This window comes from Chenopodium album, chromosome 13 (assembly GCF_948465745.1).
Source record: "Chenopodium album chromosome 13, dcCheAlbu1.1, whole genome shotgun sequence".
NCBI lineage: Eukaryota > Viridiplantae > Streptophyta > Magnoliopsida > Caryophyllales > Amaranthaceae > Chenopodium > Chenopodium album.
In genome coordinates, this window is record NC_137846.1 from 22,435,161 (window position 1) to 22,461,655 (window position 26,495).

A 26,495-nucleotide genomic window follows, 5' to 3' on the forward strand; every position below is an offset into this window, starting at 1 on the left:
GGCCTTCATTTCTTCAACCCACATTCACCTAACCCTGGGATGGGAAGGTGAACAATTTTTGTAACATTCAGAAAGCAAGTTCAAATAGTAAATAAAAAACAATGTCTAGAGTCAAGTGTTCCAATGTCTTGGATACGAACACGTCTCGAATTGCGTCTCTCATCGAGTGGTTGGTACCGTGCTTGAGAAACATGAATGCTAAGTGAGTGATAGACCGCATTATCCGAGATTGCCTACATTGATTCAAAAGAATAAAAAAAAAGTGAAAAATAAACTTGCAAAATTTAAATTTTCAAATACATAATTGCATATCTTGGGGGCTTTTCTCGGGTCTTGAGCCTTTTACCCCTTTCTTCCTTAAACCATCAGCTTAACCACATTACAACCCTTGAAAGGCCTCTTTGAGGTGTACATACACTTGTGCAAAGTTCGGTTAGAGCTACGTACAGCCTGATTCCTAACGGATACGTAGGTAACCTCACAATGAGGTGCGACCACATTCATACTCACATTCATGTCCACATTCATATCCACACATGATCGAGTCATTTCCAACGCTTATCCCTACCCATATAGAGCTAGACTTGGGGGCTTGAACCCACGTCACTTAGCTTACCTAGCCTAAAGAGTCACCATCTCGACTCTTCTCACATCTCTTTCCATCGCCATAGCCTTTGCAGCCTCACCTTAGTATCACTTTCACACACTTCTTTCACAGATACATAACCATGTCATCTTTCCCTTATGAACCCTTTATCATGAAATCTTGCTTCCGTACCGCGCATGTTTCATCATCTTTCTAGACAATATTCATTACAAGAAACATTGCATACTTGCTTAGCTTCCTGACCTGAGCAATGTTCATTGTTTCACGCATCGCATAATGTGCTTAGCAACATTTATATATCAATGATTTGTAATCATACAAAGCATATTGTGCTTAGCTCCTTGACCTAAGCAATGTTCATTATGCAATACTCAACAATCACTTCATTTATATATGTGCTTAGCTTTTAATCTATGTGATGTTCAAGATTGTTTCTTTACACCATATATGATGCTTAGCTCCATGACCTAAGTTCATTCATCTATTGTGTCACATGATGTAATTGTCCTTAGCATCCTGGCCTAAGAACATTCATCATGCATACAATATCTTTAAGAAAAGCAATTCAATGCGACAAATAGAATATTCATGCGATTTACCTTGCTTTTCTCTATTTGCTCGACAAGGAAGTTTAAAACTTCTTCCCCTTTTACATGTCTTTTCTTTTGGGGAAGTTCAAAAACTTTTGCAAAAATTTTCTCAACGAGGGAAGTTCGAAAACAAAACTTTTTTTTCACGTCTTTCTTTTTCGGGAGAAAGTCAGTACCCTCCACTCATCTCATGACAAACATAACGAAATTTTTTTTGCTTTTGCATTTTCGGTTGCTTGTGTCTGCGCACACACTCACTCAATACACATATACACACAATCACAAGTCATACACATGTCATGTCATGTCATGTCAAGCTTGGTCAAGTCAGTTGGTCAAGTAATTCACAGTATATACGAGTCCCTTGGCAAATTTCATTTTGTAGGTCTCATTTACAGACCACATTCTGGGACAAGTGAACCACTTACAGCCCACGTTCGGGGACAAGCGAACCATCTACAGCCCACGTTCGGGGACAAGCGAACCATCTACAGCCCACGTTCGGGGACAATCGAAACATCATCATTTTTCAAACTTTAGTGATCATCTCCCAAAGCGAAGACGATTCACAGCGCAAGGTTCTCGATACACACAGAGACTTGCAATATCATCATCAGACAAGTTTTTCCTCAGGCATGGAAAATTGTCAGTTGTTGCCACCTCTCAAGGCGAAGAAGTCAGTGATTTTATCAACATTCCTCAAGCATGGAAAATAACACAGCAATCTTCATCCGATGGATTTCTTCAGGCATAGAAAACTACCAAATTCATTTTCCATCGATACACTAGTTTCAGATACCATCGAACATATTTGCCACCGATACACTGGTGACAGATAAGCATTCTATCTCTACTCTTTTATCTGTGGAACTAACATTTTTCTGCAGGTATCGGCATACAAAGAATGATTTAGGATAGCAGAACGTCTTAAATCATTCTCCGTCTCTATCGACTACTTTGACTATCGTTTTCGAAACTGACGTTTCTATAAACTAAGTCAAAGTGGGGGCTTCTGTAGACACCTAAAAATGTCTCCCCAAAACCAAACCCGATGACAAACAACCTTTCACCGCCATTATTACTTGGGTTGAGTATTTAATCTTTGGAGTGCTTAAATCCATGTTCAATTCAATACATTTTATAAACCAACTCAATTCTTAGCCCATTTCCCCACACCGTAACTTACTTTCCACTTTTCGTATCCATATCACTAAACCGAGCTGAACTGATTTTGTGGACCTATAATTTTGATCCAAATGTAATTTGGTTGGATAGGCCTGTTAATAAGCTTTCCAACGGTATATCATAAGCCCAATTCCGATTTAAAACGAAAAAGATATGAGCAAAATACTAAACTCGGCCCAAAACCGACATCGTTTCACTAAAACGACCATATCTTAAAATCTACGAATGATTTTGACCTGATTCTAATTGGGTTGGAAATTAGACTTGATAATATTTTCAATGATATATTATATGCCTTATTCCGAGTTACGAATCAAAAGTTATCATAGTTTTAAAACGCATAAAAAACTGGAATTACCGTGTAGCAGCTAAAACGCCTCGTTGCGGCAAAAGCTGACGTGGCACGGTGCTTGTTGCCGTGACACGGTATTCTTCACCATGTCACGGTGTTTTTCCCATGTTTTTTCCGCATTTTCTCACGCGCTTACGAATTTGGATGCAATCTAGGAAAACTGTGCATCGCGACACGGTATGCAATACCGTGCCACGGTGGACTGCGCCGCGTCTCGGTATCATGTGTCGTGTCACGGCACACATACCGTGACACGTGAAATTCCTGTGTGCTTTCTGCGTACAAAACCTCACACGTTTTCTGAACTTAGCCGCATTTTTGGCAAAATTATCTGTTGCGACACGGTACTTTTGATCGTGTCACGGTAGACAATACCATGGCACGGTGTTTAGTGCCACATCACGGTACACACACCGTGTCACGGTGCTTAATTAGGGTTTTTTTCTACGGCTTTATCTCTTCTAGGGTACCGTGGAGTCCCCCTGTTCGTCTCCTCTATGAATACAAACCTCATTTCTACAGTTTGGGGGCACCAAATCATTCTCTCTTCCTCTCTTCTACACCAAAAACAATTCTCTTCTCTCTCTCTCATATTCTAAGCCTTAAACCTATATTCTTAATTACAACATTCCTTACTTAAGCACTCCAAGTAGTGTGGATTAAGGGTTTGCAGGGTGCAAGGTGCTATACCAATACAAAACAGAGAAGGGGGATCACATGGAGGTGTAGGGTCTGCTAGATATAAGGCGAAGCGGGAGGCAAAATAATGGGCCAAGTTAATGGATGTTGGTGGCTTTGCAAGAAATGTGAATGGTGTCATTGGTGAGGCTGAGCTTGCACGTGGTAAATGGAAATCCAAAAAATGTTTCTGCAAAGCTAGGATTTATGTGAGTGTTACAAGTGATGGCCTATGGGTTTTGAAAACTATAGAATCGGAACATACTCGTACTTTTTCACCAAGCATGGCTAATTTGGTGAAAGAGTATCGTATGAAGAAGATGACCTCAATTGTTCGAAAGAGGTTACTTAATTATTAAGAGGAGGGTGTTCCCGTGTTGCAAATTTGTGGTTGTCGTCTAGGCACGGAGAATGATAATTTGCTAAATGTGAAGGATATGCAGCACGAGGTTTACAAGCAAAGGCACCTAAAGATGGTTAGGGGAGATGCACAAGCAATGATGGATTACTTTGACTATATGCAGGCCGACAATCAAAAGTTTTTCCATGTCCGTAGGTTGGATGAGGAAGGTCGTCTAAAGGATGTGTTGTGGGTTGATGCGAGAAGTCGGGTTGCGTATGAGGAATTTGGAGACATGGTGTGTTTTGATGCCACATATCTCACAAATGAGTACGAGCTATCGTTTGTTAATTTTGTGGGAGTGAATCACCATGGCCAGTCCATTTTATCAGGTTGTGCTCTCGTTTCCCATGAAGACCGTAACACTTTTTCGTTGGATATTCCAACAATGGTTATCTTGCATGGGTAACAAAGCTCCCGTTGCTATTCTCACTGACTAAGCAACCGCAATGAGGAAGCCTTTAGCTGAAATTACGCCTAATAAACACCACCGATGGTGCATATGGCATATCCTAAGGAAATTTCCTAACAGACTTGAAAAATGTGTTATGTAAGCAGTCTTCTGTACCTTTCATTTTCTATTATTTAACCATACCATAAACACTTCCCCCGCTCAATACTTTCCTTTTAGTATTAAATACTACATTCTTAGCTTGTTGAAAAAACAATATCCAAAAATTACAACTACACAATCTTACACATTTCACGTGATCAATGAAACTTGAACTACATTTTATAACAATGACACTCACCTCTTTTCCAATACACAACCTTCATCTAACGAAGAAATTATCCTTGTTACCCTATTAGCTGCAAACTAAACTGCATATGGACAATTTTCAAATACATAAGTAAGATACATATGGTCCATTTGATTTACAATACCAAGTTCGGGTAGGAATTCAATTACAATATAAACTTCAGCAACAAACAAACGTAATCTTACACATTAATAGTATATTTCAATATGGCAAAGGAACAATGAATTAATTCAATGCAGTAACAACACCATTAATTAAATTTTACAGTATAGCTAAACTTATTTCAACCAATTACAACATATATCAACAAGACTCATAAATCAAACAAGTTCGATTACATTACATATCAACCTAAATCGAGAATCAAACAATTTTACTAAGGGTATCATTCAAGTTAAATTTGAATTAGGGTATCATTCAACCTAACAATCAAACAAGTCCAAAATCGAAAAATTGCAATAGTGTTAAGAATATCCTTAAGGGAAGTGATTGAATCGCGACGATTCAAGTCATATAGCTCCACCGACAACTGCCTCGCAACCCCTCCACAAGTCAAGTAGATGGCAAACCTCTGCCGATCAAATAGCTCCCACACCCTTCACCAGCCTAGCCCACCACACGTCAGGTAGCAAAACCTCCACCGGTGTAAACCCCTCATACACCGTCACCAAACTTCGACAAACTGCACGATCACCGAGAAATCACCAAACAGCTTACTCCGTATGACTTTCACCACCATTGATTTTTGGGTGTTTTCTCTCACTTCCAGGATTTCGTTAATGGAACGTTTGCGAGATCGTTAGTCAAACATATAATGGACGTTAGCTACTCTGTGAAAATTTCGCATTCCAGAAATAAACCTTCTAACTAACTTGTTAAATGACAAATATGATCCATGATAAACTAATTTCATTTCTTACGGAGATGAACATGAACTTGCCCATTTAGTATGACTTATTCTTTAAACAAAAAAAAAAAGTAACCAAAACGACTTAATCGTGCCCAATCTATTTACCCGAATTTACCGCTCTACCTCCCTCGACCATCTACTTGTATATTGTCGTGCCTCGTGCATCTGGGTGCACCGTCCCTTAAACTTTTTAATCCTCCCTACTCTCCTGTTTTACCACGCCAAAAAGGACGGTGTAGAAGCAAAGCCGTTTAAAGGATGTATCATCCCACCAGAGGCGGCGTTCGCGGTGGCCGAGATCGTAAGTTCATCATCTCTTTATCCCTTATTCTCGTTTAATTAATGGCGATTTTTGTTCATTTCATACTTTACAATCTTTGAAATCATGAATTTTGTTATTGTTCTGATTCTTGTAATCATTTCGTGAGTAGGTTCGATTAGCTTATTTCTTGAGGAATTTCAGTCGTCTTTGATTTTATTTAGTAATCCTCTTTTATGGGTTTCAATTTACAGTAGCTTTGTGATTTTTTTTTTATTGTTGGTGTTTTTGTTGTTCAATATATGTTTTTGACCTTTTTTTCAACTTTAGAATTATTGGGTTATTTCCTAAGTGGTTCGATTAATTGAAATTATACGATTAAGTATTTAATATTTGTAGAATCTGTACTTCATTTTTGTAATTGTTTGAATTATTTTTCCGTAGGGTGGTACAAAATTTGAGTGGATTATTTTTCCTTTTAAATTAGGAATTTAAAAAAAAAATGGTATTTTGATCGAAACTGAGTTTTCGGTGAGATTATAGGATAAATTTGGGAATTACTGGTATCTTTGGGTTTCAAGACGATGTCTGATTTACGAATTTTGAATTGGAATTTAAATTTGTGTCTTTCTGAGAAATGAGGTGCTAATAAAATTTAGGTTTTTAGTGATTATTTAAGCTGGGGATTCTGAAATTGGCGATAGTTTCCATTTGTTGGAGAGGAATGTTAGGGTTTTTCAGAGTTACGTTTGTGGATGGTTCCCGTGTATGGATAGAGTAGTTTTTCTGTCACTCTCCGGTTTTATATCTTAGTGTTTGTCTCTCTTTCTAATTTTAGTTTGCGTTGCCACTTGCTTGCAATACGTCATCAGTTTTTATTTGACAGTAATTTTGATGTATATATGTATCTCAATTCCTATTCGATCTACTGAAGTCAGTATCACTTCTTAAAAGACTTTTAATCGGAGATATGGAGGTAAGACCAAGATTCATTTTACAGTGGGGACTGAATAGCTTTCATTGATTGGTGTTGATAGTAGGTTTGATGGCAATATGGAATAATATAGGTTTGGATGAGGTATGAGTCTAACATTTGCCGTTGAGAAAGATCCTTTGATGCACGGAGTGTTCGTGTAAGTGCAGTGAGACTCTTCAAAAAAATTGGTTTGTTGTCATCAATTACTTTCTTCTTCACACCCGTGATTTTAGGAAAGTTCCATAGTCACAACACAAGAGGAAGAAATTGTGTAGTGTCAAGTGTGTCAAAACCAGAGAATTCATTTTGCTTTTCGATGTGCCATCGAATGTTAAACCCTTAGGGGCTGTTTGGTATGGGGTATTATCATAGGAAAGAAAATTAGCTAGACTAATTCCCTTTGTTGTTGTTTGTAATGCCATTTTAATCATTCCATTTACCATCTGCATTACCCCGAAATGGTATTTCCATCCCCTTTTATGAACCACCCATACACCACTGCTCAACCACCACCACCTAATCACAGTCACGTCGCCCAACTAGCATGACCACCCTCACCGCGTCACCACTGCAATCCCACCAGCAATGCTGCCCTTTCATACCATATAAAAGCACCCAAATCTTACCCTAACCATCCCCAAGATCAGCTCCCACCCACCCAAATATCATCCCTTACCGAACTTGAAATACCTCAATTATCTTTATTTTGAAGAAAATACCTCAACTAATTGATAGCTTTAGTGTGCTATCAATTAATTATAGGAAATATTGATAACTTTCCTTTATTATGCCGCTCTAATTAAGTATAAAGTTTATTTGTATGATGGTTTTTGATTATTTTTCTCTCTAATTAAAACATGTAACCTCTCAATGTCGATTTAGTATTTACATATTATATTTGTATTTATACTACTTCCCCCATCTTTGAAATTTTATTGTGGTTGTAATCAAGGCAACCGTGTTACAAATTGTCATTTGCTGGGTTTGGAGTATTGTTGTCCATATTTTTATTTCCCCTAAATATTGCCAACACATAAATCTACAGTGCTTAAAATTTCTGTTTTATGTGGCCAATAATTGGCAAGTAGATAACAGTTATTCAAAAAATGCTTATGATTGGAAATGGGAATAACAAGGGTGGCTGAAATTTGTAAACTATGGGGCTAATAGTTAGAACAGTTTTTGATGTGGGACCCCAATTGTGCTGATCATTTTTTCTGTCAATATTATTATATGTAGACATTTTGATAAGATCCTTTAAAGATAACAGGAAACTTTAGAAAGCAATTTTTTTACCAGATGGTCATGTACAGTAAGATGGTTTGAATTGGCTCGCAAGATATTCTATGTTTTAATGGTATCACCATTTATGTAAATGATCACTATGAAAGTGGGACTTTCAATAGGGGGCTCAGGATTGGACTTTGGAACTGAGTTAGTTAGAATAGTCTTGACTTTAGCTTTGGTATGTTGCCTAATGTAGACTTTCTTTAGCTGTGACTTCACGATAGAACTTTGCCTCAACGATAAATGTCCTGAACTGTCTAATGGTTGCAGAGACTCTCTCTCTCTTTCTTTCGTTTGGTTTCATTTTGGGAGTGATAAACATATGATTTTATGCATTCTATTTTTTGAAATTATGAATTGGTTTCATGAGTATTGTGTTTATTTTATTGTTTGATTAGTTTTCAACACTATATGGTATTTTTTATCTAATGGAAATTTATGGCTGTTGTTCTTTTTCAGAATTCAAGTGGGATGATGTGAAGGTTGATAAACACAGAGAAAATTACCTTGGTCACAGTCTTAAGGCTCCTGTTGGGAGATGGCAAAAAGGTTTTTTTCTTTTTTTTTTTTATTTATTTTTTTTTTTTTTTTATGTAGGTTAAGGCTGTTAAGCACCTGGGTCACTCAGTGGGTGCAGAATATGTTTTTTTGTTTATTTATTTATTTTTTATTTATTATTTATTATTATTATTTATATAAAATCTTATATAGTGGATTTGGTGCTTGCATTTATTCAAGGCTCAGTTTAAACTTATTTCAACTATCTTTATTGTGTTGTCTTCATATTTAAGGATAACCCTATATTTCTTTGTTACTCTTTCAGTCTGCAAGCTCAGGACTGTTTATTTAGTGATTTTATGCCAACTGCTATAACTTTGGTTAACTATGCTGATGCCTTACAAAACTTAAGTTTGCACTGAGAAATTTTTAAGTAGGATGAAATGCTATATTTTGGCTAATGCTATCAGATACTCCCTCTTTTTTTTATTATAACGGTTATGCTTTCTTAAAATGGGTGTTTCAAATTAATGATCACACTTTATTCCAATTTATATAGGTTATATGGCCATTTTTATAATTTATTTTCATTCTACTTTTTCTCACTTTACTTGCAATGTTCCAACTAACCTTTTTTTTTCTTCTAATTCTTCTTCTCTTACAACACTCTACTCAACCTATACATAATGAAGCAGAGGGAGTAATGAAATATTGTTTCTCAGATCAAGACTTGAATTAAAAAAAAAAAAAAGATTAATAGTTTTTAAAAATCTATGTATTATGCGTTGTTGCGCTGCTCTGAGATTTTTCAATTGTAATGTTTGTAACTTATAACTTGAACAGGCAAAGATTTGTTTTGGTACACCAAGGACAAGAATTCTCAGGGTGTTGAACAGGATGCCTTAAAGGCAGAGATTCAGAGGATCAAAGAAGAAGAGGAGCAGTCAATGAGAGAAGCTCTAGGCTTAGCTCCAAAGCGTTCTGACCGACCAAAAGGAAATCGTCTTGATAAGCATGAGTTTTCCGAACTTGTCAAGCGTGGATCAACTGCTGAAGATTTGGAAGGTGGTCATGCTGAAGCTGCAAAGGTTCAAGGACTTGGTTTTGCCAGGTATGAGTTTGGCATTTCAAATTTATTTTGACTAATTTTCTAATATCTTTTGTATGATATTGTATCTGCCTTAATACAGTCATGAAGCATTTAGAGTTAACTTTTGATAAGTTCTGCTCGTATTATTGGATATCATTGGAAAGTTTTGGCATATTGGTTGTGAACTTGTAACTATATATTCTCTTAACTTGAATCTTTTGTGTGACAAGGACGGAACAAAATGGGTAAATCCATGTTTCTCTTCTTGATAAACATGGAATGTATCTTATAGGGTTAACTTTGTCTTTTTGACTAATAAAGCAGGGATAAAATTGTAATTTTCTATTTTTCTTTTCCATTTGCACAAATTACTACACTTCTGGCTGTACTATTGAAGCAGCTTCTCTCCTCCATTCAAGCACCTTTCTCTGCACCATTGAAGCAGCTTTTGAGGTTAAATAAAAAAACGAAAAACACCTACCATCTAGGGTTAACAATGCCCTTTATTTCTCCACTTCCTTAGGGTTTTCGTAGAATTCGGTGGCAAAGCCGCTGGAAAGGGCTGTCGAGATGGTTGGTTGGGGTTCGTCTCTGTCGTGTTGTTGGGTTGTTGTCTAAAATCATGGTAAAGATTCCACCATTGTCTCGTTGAGAAGCTAGAAGAAGGAAGTAGTAGAAAGAAGGGAAGGAGGGAAAGGGGTGAGTCAGCACCCCAAAAATAAATAAAATATTGATAAAGTTGCTTTTATTTACAATTCTTGCCATTTGAGAAACACTTAATGTTTCTCAAGAAGAGAAACTGGGGCTCACCCGAACAAAGTATTTTAAAAATTACATTTTCCTTTGTTTGGTTGTGTGTGTGTGATTTTGGGTGGTGGTAATTTAACTCATTACAATTATTTTCTCATCTTTTATTACAGTAAGAAATACTTAAAGTGTTAACTTGGAAAATCAACTTTTCAGCAAGTGGGTCCCACATCATTGTCTTAATTTTGTTTTTGTTTTTGTTTTTGTTTTTTTTCAGTGAATGTAACACATCCAAAGTTGGTGTCACTGAGTGTAATTTTGCTGGAAAATAAATACTCCTTCCATACCACAACAGTTCTCATTGCAGAGAGTTTTATCTGATAAGTTATTGAGTTATCAGTTGCTGTTTTAATAGTTAAGTTATTGGAGTTAGTGGGGGTATTTATAAAGTTATTTTTATGGAAAGGTAGATTTGAAAAAAGATAGTGGCCCAAAATAAAGGTAAGAAATAACTGTTAGACAGTAGAAAATTATCTAACAAGGAAGTTTTTAGACTATTGAGGTACAGCTGAAAATGGAAAGTGTTCAAAATAATCTGGTCTGGGATGGAGGAACTAGGGAGTATAAAGAAAGGAAAACAGAAATTAGTGTTTGTATAGCATGCTTCTCTGATGGCATGATTACATGAAGACATTTACTTGGGCCATTCAAATTTTGCGGTCTCTTCGTTACTTGTTCTGCTGTAAGTCGACTAGGGTATTTGACAATTACCTTGTGAAGCAGCATTTTAGTCAATTGATTTCTAGTGCATCTGCAGTTTTTTAGCCTAGAACTTTGCTTTACCAAGGTGCAGTTTGCTGACTATAAAAATCTACATTTAGTTTTGGGTTTTAGTCAATTGATTTCCTGTGCATCTGCATCTTCAAACACATTATGGGATTATGAGGAAAACAAAGAGTTGTCGCATGGTTGAAGGATGCCGAGTTATATTGACATCAGGTTGTTATATGTAGATTGTAGAATGCGTGAATTTTGTTGGAAGATATTGTAGTCTCTTCTAAGTTTTGAACTCATGATTTCCCCAGAGCTCTGCTGTAACTTTACACTTGTTTCTTGGTGCACACATATTTAACCAACACTGTTAATAGTGTTTCTGTTTGAAGTTTCACATTTGAATTTTATCGTCTTCATATTTATTTTGTTCTTGGCAATCTAGCTATGAATCATTTCATTTTGAAGTTTCACCTTTGAGTATTTGCGTTATACCATCTTAACAATTATTCTGACCTTGTTAATACAGAGCTCCTCTTATCATGGAGGCATCAACTACTGTTTTGCCTGGTGCCAAGGATGCTGTTGCTGAGACGGATAAGGGTCTTCCTGAGGCTTCTGAGAAATTGGATAAACAGGAGTCAGATGAGGAAGGTAGACGGAAGAAGAGAAAGCATGATGAGCGGAAACGTGAGAAGCACGAAGAAAGAAAGCACAGGAAGCGTGAAAAGCATGAAAAACATTATTCTCATGACTCAAATGACAAGAGGAAACGTCACAAGGAGGAGAAGAAGAAGAGAAGGAATGATTCAGATTCAGAATGATTTCATTACCTCCTTTGTAAAACAAACACCCCTCACATTGTAATTTTCACGGACCAATTTAACTTCTTTGATTTATACTACCCTTGTGTATGCTATGGTGACATGGTGTTGGCTACCTCGTAAATGGAAGTTCTTTGCTAGTTCGATCCTCAAAATCTTCTTCATAAGAGTACATTTAGCTCAAGTCATCACTAACTTAAATCCTTTGAAAAATTTATGTCAAGTGCAACAGGCTAGTTATACTCTATAGAGCAAAACAGTTGAGATTATGGTGGCGGAAATGGAGATGGAGATGGAGATGGAGATGCTTAAGTGCTTAACTATATGTAAATCTACACAAATAGAGATGCTTATAATGTGAGTCATGTTATAGGAGAGAAGATTCGTGGAAATTTTATCAATAGAAATTTCTGAAAACCATTTTGTGCATGTTGAGATGAGGGGGCAATTTGGGTTATTTGGATTAGTTATTAGGTTTACTGAAACTGATTTGGGTGGCAATGAGTGGGATATTTAAGCTTTGAATTTGTGTTATCTTGTGCCTAAATGGCCAAGAGTGTCTAATTATTGGATTAAGATTTAAGACCATGTTCACTTCATCTTATTTTTGTTGAACTGAAATTATTTTTCACTGAACTAAAATTATTTTTGCTGAAATTATTATCATTCCTGTTGTAAAAGTTATAGATATAATTTCAGTTCAATAAAAATAATATTAGTTCAACAAAATTAAGATAAAGTGAATAGAAACTTATCGATAGACTTCAACCAAATTCCCTCTAAGCTACAAATTTAAACCCGACTCGTATTTCGTACAAATTGGGTTTGGGTACCACGCCCATTATTGTCCCACATGCCCATGCTTTAACATAAGAAAGCTCCATTGAGTACTGAATTAATTTCGCCAACGTCAGTAACTCCAATGGGTGTAGGTAGGGACTTGCTTGCAATATTAAATAATTCCTAACCATTAGCTTGACCATTTAAGCTAGAAAATGCAATTAGCTTGGTTAAGCAAATTAGCTTTGTCAAGCTAATTTGCTTGAAGAATAACTTACCAAGAAAAAAAAATAGAATTTGTTTTGGGTAATTTTATCCATGCCACGTGGGTCAATCATGTCTTGACACGTGTCATACTCTGGTTGGTCCGAATTAGACCAATCTCCATTTGACACGTGTCCTTCCTAGAACTTGGGAGAAAAAGGCGGCCTTCAATGGCCCAAATCCAGATAAAACCGTAATATGGCGCAGCCCAGCAGAATTAGGTCAGAGTGATCTAATTAGGGGCACGTTTCCCAATGACCCTATAAATAGGGAGATTCCCCAATTTTTGGGGCATCTACAATTTATTACAGCATACCCTACATTCTCTTACATCAGAGAAGCACCTGATCTCGGAATCCGAGAAGATTTCATTTCATTTTTCCGCACCTTCTCCTACTCATATTCAAGTACTAACTTGACCGTCGGAGGCGGAGCTCCCATCCCCCGGAGTCTCTGTTGTTTTGCAGGTACAGGCCGCGTGCAACCAGTCTTCGAGCCGTAACTCTCCCGAGGGACAAAAACACCCACAACATTTGGCGCCGTCTGTGGGGAGAGTACCTCAAGGATGGTTCAAGAGTCTGTACCGCCTCACGACCCTAAGGACCAACCGGAGGTCTTTACAGACCATGAGGATGATGATCCTCAAGTCGAAACATACATTGCCAAAGATGGCTCTCTCATCACTAAGCGCATCCACCCTAGAGACACTCTGGAACGAGGTGAAAGCCAGGCGGGTATCAGTAGGCCCCTTGGTCAGCCGGAAGGGGAAACCCAGTCGGCAAGAGGTCAGGCTCCAGTCATCATAGACGAGCTCATGAAATTCATGACGAGTTTCAAAGGTGAGATCAAGGACCTGATCGAAAAGAGAACGTCTGGCTCTAGCAAGGGTCAGCTGGCCAAGAAGTCTCCTCGAACTGCGAGGAAGAAATCACTCAAAGACAGGCAGCCTACTCCGCACCCCAAGGACAAGGCTGCACCTGCCATTGACTGGTCGAAGATCCTCCTGCCCCAGACGGGTCCAAGAAATCCCCGCCGGGAGGATCAACCGGTGGGTAAAGAAAAATCTACCCCTGACGCTCGGCAAATCATCGAGCGCAGGAGAAGTCAGCAGCTGTCTGAGTCAGCCTCTACTTCGAGCTTTCCAGACAACTTCAAAAACACATCTACAGGGAATATCCAATCCTTGCATGAGAGCCATGCAGGCGGTAATACCATCCACTCTGGCCCTCAGATGATTGGGAATGCACCGTACGTACCTCCAATGGTCTACGGTCCATATTCTCCTCATTTCATGCAGCCGCCCCTTTTTGGGGGTCAGGCGGCATACAATGTCCAGCCTTTGGACTGGTAGCTCCGTCTGCTCAAACTTAGTGAACAAGTTTCTGCGTTCACCAAGGAGATAACCAAGACCGCACAGCCGGCCAAGGTTAAGAATGTATTGGTAGGTGCCTATGATGGTACCACCAACCCTAAGGACCACCTCATGGCCTACTCCAACCTTATGCACATGCAGGGGTTGGAGGATGTTATGTGGTGCCGGTGCCGGTGCTTCCCGGCTACATTGAAGGGCATTGCCCAATAATGGTTTGGCAACCTACCAGCCGGATGTATTGACAGCTTTAGGAAGCTTGCCTTCCTGTTTGCCTCCAACTTCTCGATGAACATCCCTGCCAAGAAAACAAGTCTCGACTTGAGCACCATCTGACAAGGAGATAGAGAAGGACTTCGCTCCTATGTCAGGTGGTTCAACCTGGTGAGAATTCAAATCCAAGGGCTGTCTAACGAGGTAGCCTATACAGACTTCTTCAAGGGTTTGAAGGACGGGTCGACCTTTAAGTTCGACCTCGTCCGGAAGAGGGTTTTCACCCTTCAAGAGGCGTTGATAGAGGCGGAGAGCTTTATTCAAGCCACCGACCTTTGCTCGTCCAGCCATCAGTCGGACTCCAAGAAACTTGACAAGCGAAAAGAGAGTCGGTCTGCTCAGCCGGCTCAGAAAGCTGAAGAGAGCAAAAAGAGAAAAGAAGTTTGGGTGGTTAAGGAACCTAATCAGCCGTCCAAAAAGAAAGGGTATGAATTCAATAAAGACTGTTACACCATCTTTACAGAGGTGAAGGACCGGCTGACCATTGAGAAGCCGAATCCTATGAAGAGTTCCGTTCAGTGGCGAAACAAGAATAAATTCTGCCACTTCCATCAGGAAGTGGGCCATGACACCAACGACTGCTATAGTCTCAAGCGGACGTTGGATCGTCTAGCTGACAAGGGCTTGCTGAAGTCCTATGTCTTGAAGTCCAAAGCGACTTTTAAGGCGAATCCGGGGTAGTCGTCAAAAACTGTCCAGCCTACTAGTTGCTCGGATACTGACAAGGATCCGGTCTACACAATAGCAGCCGGATTCGCATGTGGTGGCCCGACCATTTGGGCACCAAGGATCATGAATGATCCATTCAGTTGATGATGGACAGGCGTCTTCCAGCGGGACATTCCCAGATGTCCTCATCACTGAGAAGGATCGAGGCAAAGTTCGCCGACCGCATGACGACCAAGTCGTCATTGAATGTAAGGTCGCTAACCAGTTGGTTGGTCGGATCCTAATAGACACAGGTAGCTCCTCTGATCTCATCAGCTACAAGTGTCTGTCCCTTCTTAATTACAAGCGGGACAATCTGCGCGACGTCTCCCATCCATTAGTTGTCTTTGGCGGAGGGGTCGTGCACCTAGTCGGACAAATCGATATACCCATCCAACTGGGGGGGAAGGGAAAAGGGCGATACATGGTCGTCCGGTTCCTGGTGGTTAAAGAGCTGACCGCCTACAACATTATTCTTGGCCAACCCACTCTAAACGAGTGCGAGGCCGTCATCATCCCAGCTCTCATGCATCTCAAGTATGAAAAGGATGATGGCTCTGATGGCTCCCTCAACGAGGATCAGAAGACGGCCAGGGAATGTTATCTCTCAGATGTCAAGCCGACTGCTGCTGCAGCCGGTCAGCCGAAGGAGCCAATAGACCTTGACGACATCAAGGACCCTGATTCACCCCCTCCAGCAACCGCAAAGAAAAGAAAAACTGACCAGCTGGTGGAGGTGAAGAAAGAGAAGAAATAGCAATCACTGATCGGGGAACGGTCAGATGATCTCCGTCCCCAGCCGGCTGGGAGCATGTTGATATTCCTCTGGACGACATCTGACCAGAGAGAACTGTTAAGGTGGGGACGGCTGCCTTTGAAAGGCTTGGTGCAGACTTGCACCTTCTGCTGAAAGAATTCAAAGACATTTTTGCCTTTGAAGTGGAAGAGATGCTAGGCATTAGCCCGGATCTCGCTGTCCACAAACTCGCCGTGGATCCAAAAAAGAAGCCCATCCGGAAAAAGAAAAGAAATCATGGCGAGGAAAGAAGTCAGGCGGCAGCTGCTGAGTTCAAAAAGCTGTTAGATGCCGGGTTCATTCGGCCATGTAACTTCCCTGATTGGGTTGCGAACATGGTACTTGTAAAGAAGCTGAATGGTACTTGGCACATGTGTGTTGATTACACTGACTTGAACAAGGCATGTCCAAAGGACAGTTACCCATTTCCAAAGATCGACAGTCTGGTCGACTCTACAGCCGGGCATGCCTTGATGAGTTTTATGGATGCCTACTCCGGCTTCCATCAGATACCCCTGTGGAAAAAAGATCAAGAGAAGACGGTCTTCGTCACTGATCAGGGGTTATTCTGCTATACGGTGATGCCGTTTGGCTTGAAGAATACGCCAGCTACTTTCCAACGAATGATTAATACAATCTTCATTAATCAGATTGGGAGGAATGTAGAGGCGTACATCGATGACATGATAGTCAAATCCAAGCTAGAGGCAGATCACCTTGATAATCTCCAAGAAACCTTCACCACACTCAGGCGGCATAATGTCATGTTAAATCCCAAGAAGTGTGTTTTTGGTGTTGAGTCTGGGAAGTTTCTCGGATTCCTGATTGATCAAAGGGGGATAGAGGCTAACCCCGAGAAGATACAGGCAGTGATTAACATGAAGTCACCCCGCTTTGTCATGGAAGATCAGAGGCTTACCGGTTGTCTGGCTGCGCTTGGGAGATTCCTCAGCCGGTCAGGTGACAAGTTGTAGACACCCAAATGTGTCTCCCCAAAACCAAACCCAGTGATGAATACCTTTTGCGTCGAATGATTATCGAATAAGGTGAAAGTGTGAAAGGTCACGTGTTGCGGTTGGTTTTTATTAAATTCTTTCTTTCTGTTTTCGAAAACAACTCTATTTTATGAAAACAGCCAATCCAGTTTAGTTTAGTCCATGACAAGGGTCCAATAATAGTGTAGTTGGATGGGGCTTGCAAAGAACTTTCCAACAATATATTATAAGCCCAATTCCGATGAATAATGAGGAAGTTATGGCCAAAATACTAAACTGGGCCCGGTTTGATCTTTACATGCGGCCCAATGATCTAGGGGAGGGCCCAATGTTAATTATTATTCCTAAAGTTATTAGAATTGATTATAGTCTTCTAGAATTCTCTAGAAGGTTCTCTTTAATCCTAATAGAATTAGAATTAATAATTATATTTTGATAAAGTTTTATTTGGAATAAAATATTATTTTATGGAAAATACGATTTTAGTTTCATACGGACTTTACAGATCGATTTTGATCCATATGTGGACTCCGTGTTGAAAGCGCGTAGAAATCCAGGCTGTCGCCAGACGATAGGCCTGTCGCCACGCGACAAGCCCTGTCGCCTGCCGACAAGGTTGGTTTTGCAGCGACAGCGTGGAGTTTTATCCCTTATCAAATTCTACCTATTTCCTGACTGTTTTCTTATAAATAGGGTCCTGAACCTCCGTTTTTATACAATCTACAATCAACAATCATCTTTCTCTCTAAAGCTAGAAGCTTTCTCTCTCTTTTTCTAACCTTCCCTCTTACAAAATTCCGCATTCACGAGATCTAGACACACCTAGCCGAGTTCGTAGTTGCCTTCGCCCTAGACGTGAAAGGTTATAATTTCTGAGGGTTTGGTCCCAAATCTCTATTTTAATTATTTAATTTAATTGTTTGATGTTATATTTTCCTTGAAGTTACTAACGCGTGTATTTTGTTATTAGAAAGAGATACGAGGCATCAAAGTATGTAATCTTATTGCTCTATTCTTGTAGAAAGCATGTTTAAATTTGTTTAATTCCTAGCATCATGTTAGGATGTTATTATTGCTTTCTAGTATCATGTTTAGGGTGCCTTTTACTCTTTTCTAATATCATGTTAGGGCTAAAGATTTGATTTTTATTGTTTAGTGACATGCTAGGATTTGTTATTAATCTTGTTAGTATCATGCCTAGGATCTTGCTATTATATTTAAGCTTTATTATTAACATGATTATAATTGTTATGATTATTGTAATTATCATGTTGCTTGATGCTTATTCATTGTTATTGTTTGATCACGCCTTTTATGCATGTTTAAAGGGAATTTGTACTTGTAATCACGCTTAATAAGATAATTAATAATCTTGTTTAGGGCTAATATGGTTATAATTCAAGTGATCACCAATAATAGTTTTATTTGTGCATTAAGTTCAACCAACATAGATAAACAGGTTTAGGGTTAATCTATTGATTGCATGTTAGTCAGAAAGCGCACATGAATACGAGAAGAATAAAGTAGAGGCCTATTATTAGGGCAGGTTCAATCTCTTTTAGGTTGGATTTGTACCCTCATCCCCGAACCCTATTTGGTTCAAGACCTTTTGGAGTTGACGATCTCCTAGATCGTTAAGGGGTGTAATCTTCACCTTGTGAACGGTTTACAGGTTCCTAGAACTTGTTGGCGACTCTTTTGCTCTCTTTTCTTTCCTTTGGACGCCACCATGCTTAAGCGTATGATCACAGTGGGGTTCAAGTTTGGGGTTAATGGCTTGAAATATTTCCTACAGTTTTTGGCGACTCCGCTGGGGAGGATTTCTATTTTAATTCGTGAAATTTATTTCGGCAATGATTTAGAATGAGTGGATGAGACTCGAAAAGTTCTAAGTATTTCATGTGCGTAATTTTGATTAACATTATTTTCATATGCATAAAAAAGGTCTTCATTGGATAGACCATCCGAAATGAGTCAAAAACATAGGATTTTTACACGTAGGAAATTTGAGAAATATCTTTCACGACTAGAATTGAAATAGCGCTGCGAAATCTGGAAAATTCTAAGAACGTAGATACCTGCTGAGGCATGTAGGAACTAGCGCCTAGAAAACAGTATTGTCTCCTGTAAAGTGCTTCTGTCGCCTGGCGACAAGGGCACTTTTGCGGCGAAAGTCCCTGTAGTCTGGCGCCAAGTTCTTCCAATACCGAGCCAGAACTCTGCCTTCTTGTTTTGACCATTTCTAGCACTGTTGGCTCGATTCTACTTCCTGATTGAGTTTTTCTCTCTTTTCTGAAACCCATATGTGTTCTACATATGGACATAACCCTCTGGAGGTTCACGCTCCATCTACCCAATCGAACGCTCTTGGCAACGACGGGTACATCCGAGTTTGTGAATCCACCAAACCGTGGAAGCAAGTTTTTAACTTGCGGGGTCCCATCCATACACGCCAACCCTTCTAAAGGTAAGGCTTCCGCGCGATGCATCCGGACTCATAACCATGGACCCTCTTTGACTAACCCATATCCCGAACTTTAGAGAACTAGAGCCATGGTTAGGTTGCAAACTCATTGCATCATGTTGTGACTACTTGACTATTTGTGCATTCTTTGCTTGTGCATACTTTATATGTGCTAACCGTTTGTTTGACTTGTGTTTAAGTCTAAGTAAACCAACTAATGACTAAAAAGGACTTCGTCTAATTAATGAATTAATTAATTAATTTGACTAATTAAATAATTAATCTGACTTAGTACGACTTTAGGCATGTCCCCTTAGAGTAAAATTACTGGAAACAGTCCCAGATTAATGTTCCAGAAATGGCGCAGGAGTTTGGGCTGTGGCGCCACAGTTTACTGCTTGTCGCCTAGCGACAGATTTGTCATTTGGCGACAAGCTTCAAACTGTGGCGACAGTTCTGTTGTTTCGGCGACAGTCCAGATTCTTACTCGAGTCATCACGACGAGTCTAATTAAACAGTCTGCTAATCAGTTTAATTAATTTGTTAATGGCTTTAGCCTTGTTTAAGTCCTTAATTAAGTCTAGTTACTTAATCCCATGGTCATACACAAGAGTCAAAGCATGTCACATACTCTCACTAGTGTTAGAACACACTTTATATAGTCACCATGACCATGTCTTAGGTTCATGCATGAGTCGAATTTTTCCGTCATTTGAGTTGGGGGGTACGTTCTATTCCTAATTTTTTCATATCTCTCCATCTACATCATCTTTCCATTCTCTACATGATTTCCCCATATCACAATATTCATTCTTCCTACTTTCTTCCATCTATTGCATGTTGAATAGAGTTGAGTCAAATAATTAACAATGAATATCCCTTAATTTCCCTTTCCACAGTACTTGGTCAAGGAGAGAAGGACAATTAATCAAGGACAACATTCTCGTTCAAGTCTCACTTTTTGATAAGCCATTCGGTCGAAAAAGGAAAGCTAAGAAGATAATGGCAAGTCAGGAAGAAGTCAACGAATTCAAGGGACAAGTGGCTAACATGGCTGAAATGTTGAAGAATCTAACTCTCCAAATCAATGACCCTGTGAGACAACAACAAATGGAGCTCATGCAAGAAAGTTTGAACAGATTATCCAATGACTATAGATTCCAAGGCATTAGCTCACAAGGGGTCTCAGTGGACAAGGATCTTCTTCCGCAGAAGTTCAATGCCAACGACATCCCGAAATTCAAGGCAATGGATAACCCTTATTTTCATTTAAGAGCCTTTAAAACTATAATGAATATTAAGGGAATAAATAAGAAAGCTTTTCATTCTGTGTTTTCTCTATCTTTAGAAACCGTTTGTCAGCAATGGTACTTTTCTCTTGATAAAGAGAAAACCTCTACTTGGGATGCTATTGTAAACGCTTTCAATGATAGATATAAATGTAACATTCAAGTCGAAACCGATTATAGACAACTTGAGATGCTAAGACAAAAAGAGAATGAAGGCTTTACTTCTTTCTTTAATAAGTGGAGGGAAACTTCCGCTAGGATGATTGAGGTGCCCTCCGAAAAAGAATATGTGAGGATGTTTATCAAGAACCTCCAAGAGAAGTATTCAAAACATTTAAAGTATCAACATAATTTGAATACTTTCAAGGCCGTCTATGATATCGGTATTGAAATCGAAGATGACCTTGCAAAGCAAAAAGCTACTAATGATAGTAACCACAGTGGCTGGAAAGGAAACAAGAACGACAATCCTTCTTCTTCTGGAAACGCCCACTCTAGTAACAATGTTAGCACCTTTGATAATAATGGTGTCTTAGCTATGGATAATCAAGGATATAAAAAGAAACCCAGGAGAGAGTTCACACCCATTGGAATGACCTACGATGCTGCTTTCGATCGTCTCTACGATCGAGGATTAATCAAACCCATTGGCCCTACCGAAGATCCAACGCTAGAAAAGCGATCTTCAAGATGGGATCCCAATTCCTATTGCAAGTACCATCAAGGAAATGGTCATACCACCGATGAATGCTACAGGTTTCAAAATCTCATTCAAGATCTCATAGAAGCAAACAAGATCCCATTACCTCTAGCTAGAGAAAAGACTGGGTGATGTTGAAACAAACGACACAAGATAAAAGGCGAACATCAACGACAAGATTTCGTGACCTCTTTTTCTATTTCTTTTTTATTTTTTTCCCCAATAAGTCTAGCAATAGGCACCTTCTTCCTTAGATTTTTTTTATTATTTTGTATGTTTCTTTTCTCCCTTCAATAAAATGAGCATTTGTTTCCTTTCATGTGATCATCACATTGCATTGCATTAAAAAAAAAAAAGAAACTTCGAACTAAGCATAAGGTATACCAATGATTTGAGGCACCCCTTGTAGCCACATCATATCACCGTTCACCCTTCAAATATGCAATCCTTTTTTGATAAACCACTTTGAGCCTCGTCTAACGATAGACCTTTCATTTTTCAACCCATATCTACCTAACCTTGGGATGGGATGGTGTGCAACTTATGCAATTTTCAATTTCATAAAAAGCTTGAGTGACTTCAAAAGATTAAAATAGCAAAATAGAAACAATAAAAGTGTACAAAAGGGCAAGTGTTCCAATGTCTTTGACATGAACATGTCTTTGATATGAACACGTCTCAGATTGCGTTTCTTATCGAGTGCTCGGTACCGTGCCTAAGAAACATGAATGCCAAGTGAGTGATAGACCGCATGATCGGGATTGCCCACACTTATAAAAAAAAAAGAGTTAAAACACTCAAGCATAAAAATACAAAGATTCAAAAGCAAGGTTGCACACCTTGGGGGCTTACCTAGGGTGTTGAGCCTTTATCCCCTACTTCTTCAAACCTTTAGCCTAACCACGTTACAATCCTTAAAAGACCTTTTTGAGGTATACACACTTGTGCGAGGTTCGGCTAGAGCTACGTTTGGCCTGATTCCTAACGGATACGTAGGCAACCTCACATTGGGGTGCGGCCGTAATAAAAATGCATTCACATTTACGTTCACAATTGATCATATCTAAGAATTTCCAATGCTCATCCTTTTCCACTTAGAGCTAGACTTGGGGGCTTGATCCTTACATTATTAGCCTACTCAGCCTAAGAGTCAACACCATTTGACTCTTTTCAAAATATTTTTCCACACACTTAGCCCTTGCGGCCTAACTTTAGTGTCACTTTCACACACTACACAGATACATGACCAAATAGTCTTTCCCTTAGGAACCATTCGTCATGAAATCTTAACACAACGTTGGAGTATACTTTGTCATAACAAAATCACTCATCACTCATCATTGCATCACAAAGTATGAAGTACTTAGCCTCCGCGCCTAAGTTACCTAAATACTTTCATTATCGAGTCAACCAGGATAGTCTAAGATGTTACAATCCTTGTACTGTGAGAGACAACGTTAACGGAATAAGCTCATTCAATATGCACCTTAAACAACTTCGCTTCTTTCTTTTTTCACGTCTTTCTTTTCGGGAGAAAGTCGGTATCCTCCACAAAAATGACGGAAATGGAAATTTTTGCTTTTTTTTTTTTTTTTGCATTTTCGAGTTGCACGATCACATTACAATGCACAAACGAGTCATGTACACATTGAGTCATGTCGTGTTATCACATCGAGTTAAGTCTACCCACACGAGTCGATTTGAGTACATCAAGTTACACGTCGAGTCAAGCAATACTAAGTCTTAGGTCAACCCTAAAGAAAGATAAACAAAGTCCTATAGTCCAAAATATAAATGCAGGTACATTTCAGTGAGCAAGAACATTCTCGGATTTTTTCGAAAAACCGCGAATGAAAACCTGACTCCAACGTCAAATGACAAGGCTGTCGCCTGGTGACAAAATATGCCGCCTGACGACAGAGCGAGGACGCGGCAACAGCGGTTTCCAGCTTGCGCCGGAGCAGCAATGAGATACATGGCCCCATGTTAAATTATGCGGACCTCATACAGCAATTTCGGGTTCATTGGTACGCCAGTTAGCCTCTATAAGAAAATTGACATGATTAGTAGTCGGCTCGATTACAATCGCAGTAAGTGATTGATCTGACGACGATCGTCTCACTTAGCTTAAGTGCCTAAACATTGGCTCATTACAAGCACCAAGGCATCGGTTCAAAAGCAAGCACTTCTATGAGAATTTTTCCAAGATTGGATTGTCATCCCAAACTGACAATATTTCCAAAAGTGGATTGTCGCGCATTCTTCTTAAACGACAATTTTTCCAAGATTGGATTGTCATCTCTGGCAAAGTTTCCAAGCGTGGATTGTCGTACTCCTTCTCTATTTGGCAAGTTTTTCCAAGTTCGGATTGTCATACATTCATCAAATCATCGACAATTTTTCCAAGATTGGATTGTCATCTCAAATTGGCAATGTTTCCAAGCATGGATTGTCGTACTCTTTCTCTATTTGGCAAGTTTTCCAAGTTCGGATTGTCATACATGCATCAAATCCTTGGCAATATTTTCGAGATTGGATTGTCATACACATAGTTCCCTATGGCAAAATTTCCCAAAGAATTGTCGTAGGTCTCTACTCATCATAAATTTCGGCAAAGGTTCCTCAACGTGGATTGTCATTCATTTCATTAAGTGGCAAATTTTCCCGAAGTGGATTATCGGTCGACTCTTTTTTTTGCAAATGTTCCAAGACGCGGATTGTCAATAGTGGCAATATTTTCCTAAAAGGATTGTCGCATAGCGTTGGCAAATTTCCAAGGGGGATTGCTTTCGAGAGTTATATTCCAAGATGTGGATTGTCGATCGTAGCAAATTTCTTATGACAGATTGTTACGAAGCATTGGCAACTTTTCCCAAAATTGGATTTTGGCAAATTTTCCGAGATACGGATTGTCGCTTCATCGTAGCAACATTTCCAAGGATGGATTATTACGTGGCATTGACAACTTTCCCTAGATCGGATTGTCATACATCATACAAGAGTCGTGTTGACAATTGTTCCTAAAGAAAAGAGGATTGTCATCACCCAAAGCATCAACAGCAAAATTCAAGCAGCATTAATGATTGACAGGCGTTGATCTTCGGTAATTTTCTTCGGAATATTATCGCAACAACTGAAGGTGATTTCAAGCGGAGTTATCTTCGATCGTGTTCCCTAAGATGTGGAAAACGGTCACAAAGCGGAAGAGGATCGTTTCAAGCGAAGCAATCTTCAATAGTGTCCCCTGGCTTGCGGAAGATTATCACAGCAGAAATTGGAGGCAGTTATAAGCGTAGCAGTCTTCAAGCGGGATGGCGTTCTCTAGCTTGTGGAAGGTCGTCAAAACAAAACACAACAAACCGGTTACTTCAGAGACGTGTGCTCGACGATGCAAGATACGCGTTTCTTAACTCTTTTATCTGTTTTAACTAACGCTAGTTTGCAGGTATCGGCGTTACAAGAATGATTTGGGATCGCAGAACGTTCTGAATCATTCTCCGTCCCTATCGCTACTTTGACTTTCGTTTTCGAAACATGCGTTTCTCCAAACTCGGTCAAAGTGGGGGCTTCTGTAGACACCCAAATGTGTCTCCCCAAAACCAAACCCAGTGATGAATACCTTTTGCGTTGAATGATTATCGAATAAGGTGAAAGTGTGAAAGGTCACATGTTGCGGTTGGTTTTTATTAAATTCTTTCTTTCTGTTTTCGAAACCAACTCTATTTTATGAAGACAGCCAATCCAGTTTAGTTTGGTCCACAAAAAGGGTCCAATAATAGTGTAGTTGGATGGGGCTTGCAAAGAACTTTCCAACGATATATTATAAGCCCAATTCCAATGAATAATGAGGAAGTTATGGCCAAAATACTAAACTGGGCCCGGTTTAATCTTTACAATCATCTTTCTCTCTAAAGCTAGAAGCTTTCTCTCTCTTTTTCTAACCTTCCCTCTTACGAATTCCGCATTCACGAGATCTAGACACACCTAGCCGAGTTCGAAGTTGCCTTCGCCCTAGATGTGAAAGGTTATAATTTCTGAGGGTTTGGTCCCAAATCTCTATTTTAATTATTTAATTTAATTGTTTGATTTTATATTTTCCTTGAAGTTACTAACGCGTGTATTTTGTTATTAGAAAGAGACACAAGGCATCAAAGTATGTAATCTTATTGCTCTATTCTTGTAGAAAGCATGTTTAAATTTGTTTAATTCCTAGCATCATGTTAGGATGTTATTATTGCTTTCTAGTATCATGTTTAGGGTGCCTTTTACTCTTTTCTAATATCATGTTAGGGCTAAAGATTTGATTTTTATTGTTTAGTGACATGCTAGGATTTGTTATTAATCTTGTTAGTATCATGCCTAGGATCTTGCTATTATATTTAAGCTTTATTATTAACATGATTATAATTGTTATGATTATTGTAAATATCATGTTGCTTGATGCTTATTCATTGTTATTGCTTGATCACGCCTTTTATGCATGTTTAAAGGGAATTTGTACTTGTAATCGCGCTTAATAAGATAATTAATAATCTTGTTTAGGGCTAATATGGTTATAATTCAAGTGATCACCAATAATAGTTTTATTTGTGCATTAAGTTCAACCAACATAGATAAACAGGTTTAGGGTTAATCTGTTGATTGCATGTTAGTCAGAAAGCGCACATGAATACGAGAAGAATAAAGTAGAGGCCTATTATTAGGGCAGGTTCAATCTCTTTTAGGTTGGATTTGTACCCTCATCCCCGAACCCTATTTGGTTCAAGACCTTTTGGAGTTGACGATCTCCTGGATCGTTAAGGGGTGTAATCTTCACCTTGTGAACGGTTTACAAGTTCCTAAAACTTGTTGGCGACTCTTTTGCTCTCTTTTCTTTCCTTTGGACGCCACCATGCTTAAGCGTATGATCACAGTGGGGTTCA

The 26,495-nt window shown here is 39.1% G+C and overlaps 2 protein-coding genes across 2 annotated transcripts; both read left to right on the plus strand.

Moving 5' to 3' along the window:
• The first annotated feature begins 3,513 nt into the window (after positions 1–3,513).
• Positions 3,514–4,221, plus strand: LOC145575378 (protein FAR-RED IMPAIRED RESPONSE 1-like). The gene is made up of 2 exons (XM_081633256.1): positions 3,514–3,721; positions 3,815–4,221. The coding sequence occupies exons 1-2, from the start codon at positions 3,514–3,516 to the stop codon at positions 4,219–4,221; spliced, it is 615 nt and encodes a 204-aa protein (XP_081489382.1).
• Positions 4,222–5,615: 1,394 nt separating this feature from the next.
• LOC145576504 (uncharacterized) lies at positions 5,616–12,090 on the plus strand. The gene is made up of 4 exons (XM_081634254.1): positions 5,616–5,784; positions 8,465–8,554; positions 9,347–9,614; positions 11,641–12,090. Exons 1-4 carry the CDS (start codon positions 5,742–5,744, stop codon positions 11,933–11,935), a joined length of 696 nt encoding a protein of 231 aa, XP_081490380.1. The 5' UTR covers positions 5,616–5,741; the 3' UTR covers positions 11,936–12,090.
• The last annotated feature ends 14,405 nt before the right edge of the window (positions 12,091–26,495 follow it).

Excerpts from the sequence above, each read along its gene's own strand:
- LOC145575378 (XM_081633256.1), top strand. The coding sequence starts at position 3,514 with ATGGATGTTGGTGGCTTTGCAAGAAATGTGAATGGTGTCATTGGTGAG. Across the intron at positions 3,722-3,814 it reads TAATTTGGTGAAAGAGTATC|GCACGGAGAATGATAATTTG; the intron begins GTATGAAGAAGA and ends GTTGTCGTCTAG.
- LOC145576504 (XM_081634254.1), top strand. The coding sequence starts at position 5,742 with ATGTATCATCCCACCAGAGGCGGCGTTCGCGGTGGCCGAGATC. Across the intron at positions 8,555-9,346 it reads TGTTGGGAGATGGCAAAAAG|GCAAAGATTTGTTTTGGTAC; the intron begins GTTTTTTTCTTT and ends TAACTTGAACAG. Across the intron at positions 9,615-11,640 it reads CAAGGACTTGGTTTTGCCAG|AGCTCCTCTTATCATGGAGG; the intron begins GTATGAGTTTGG and ends TTGTTAATACAG.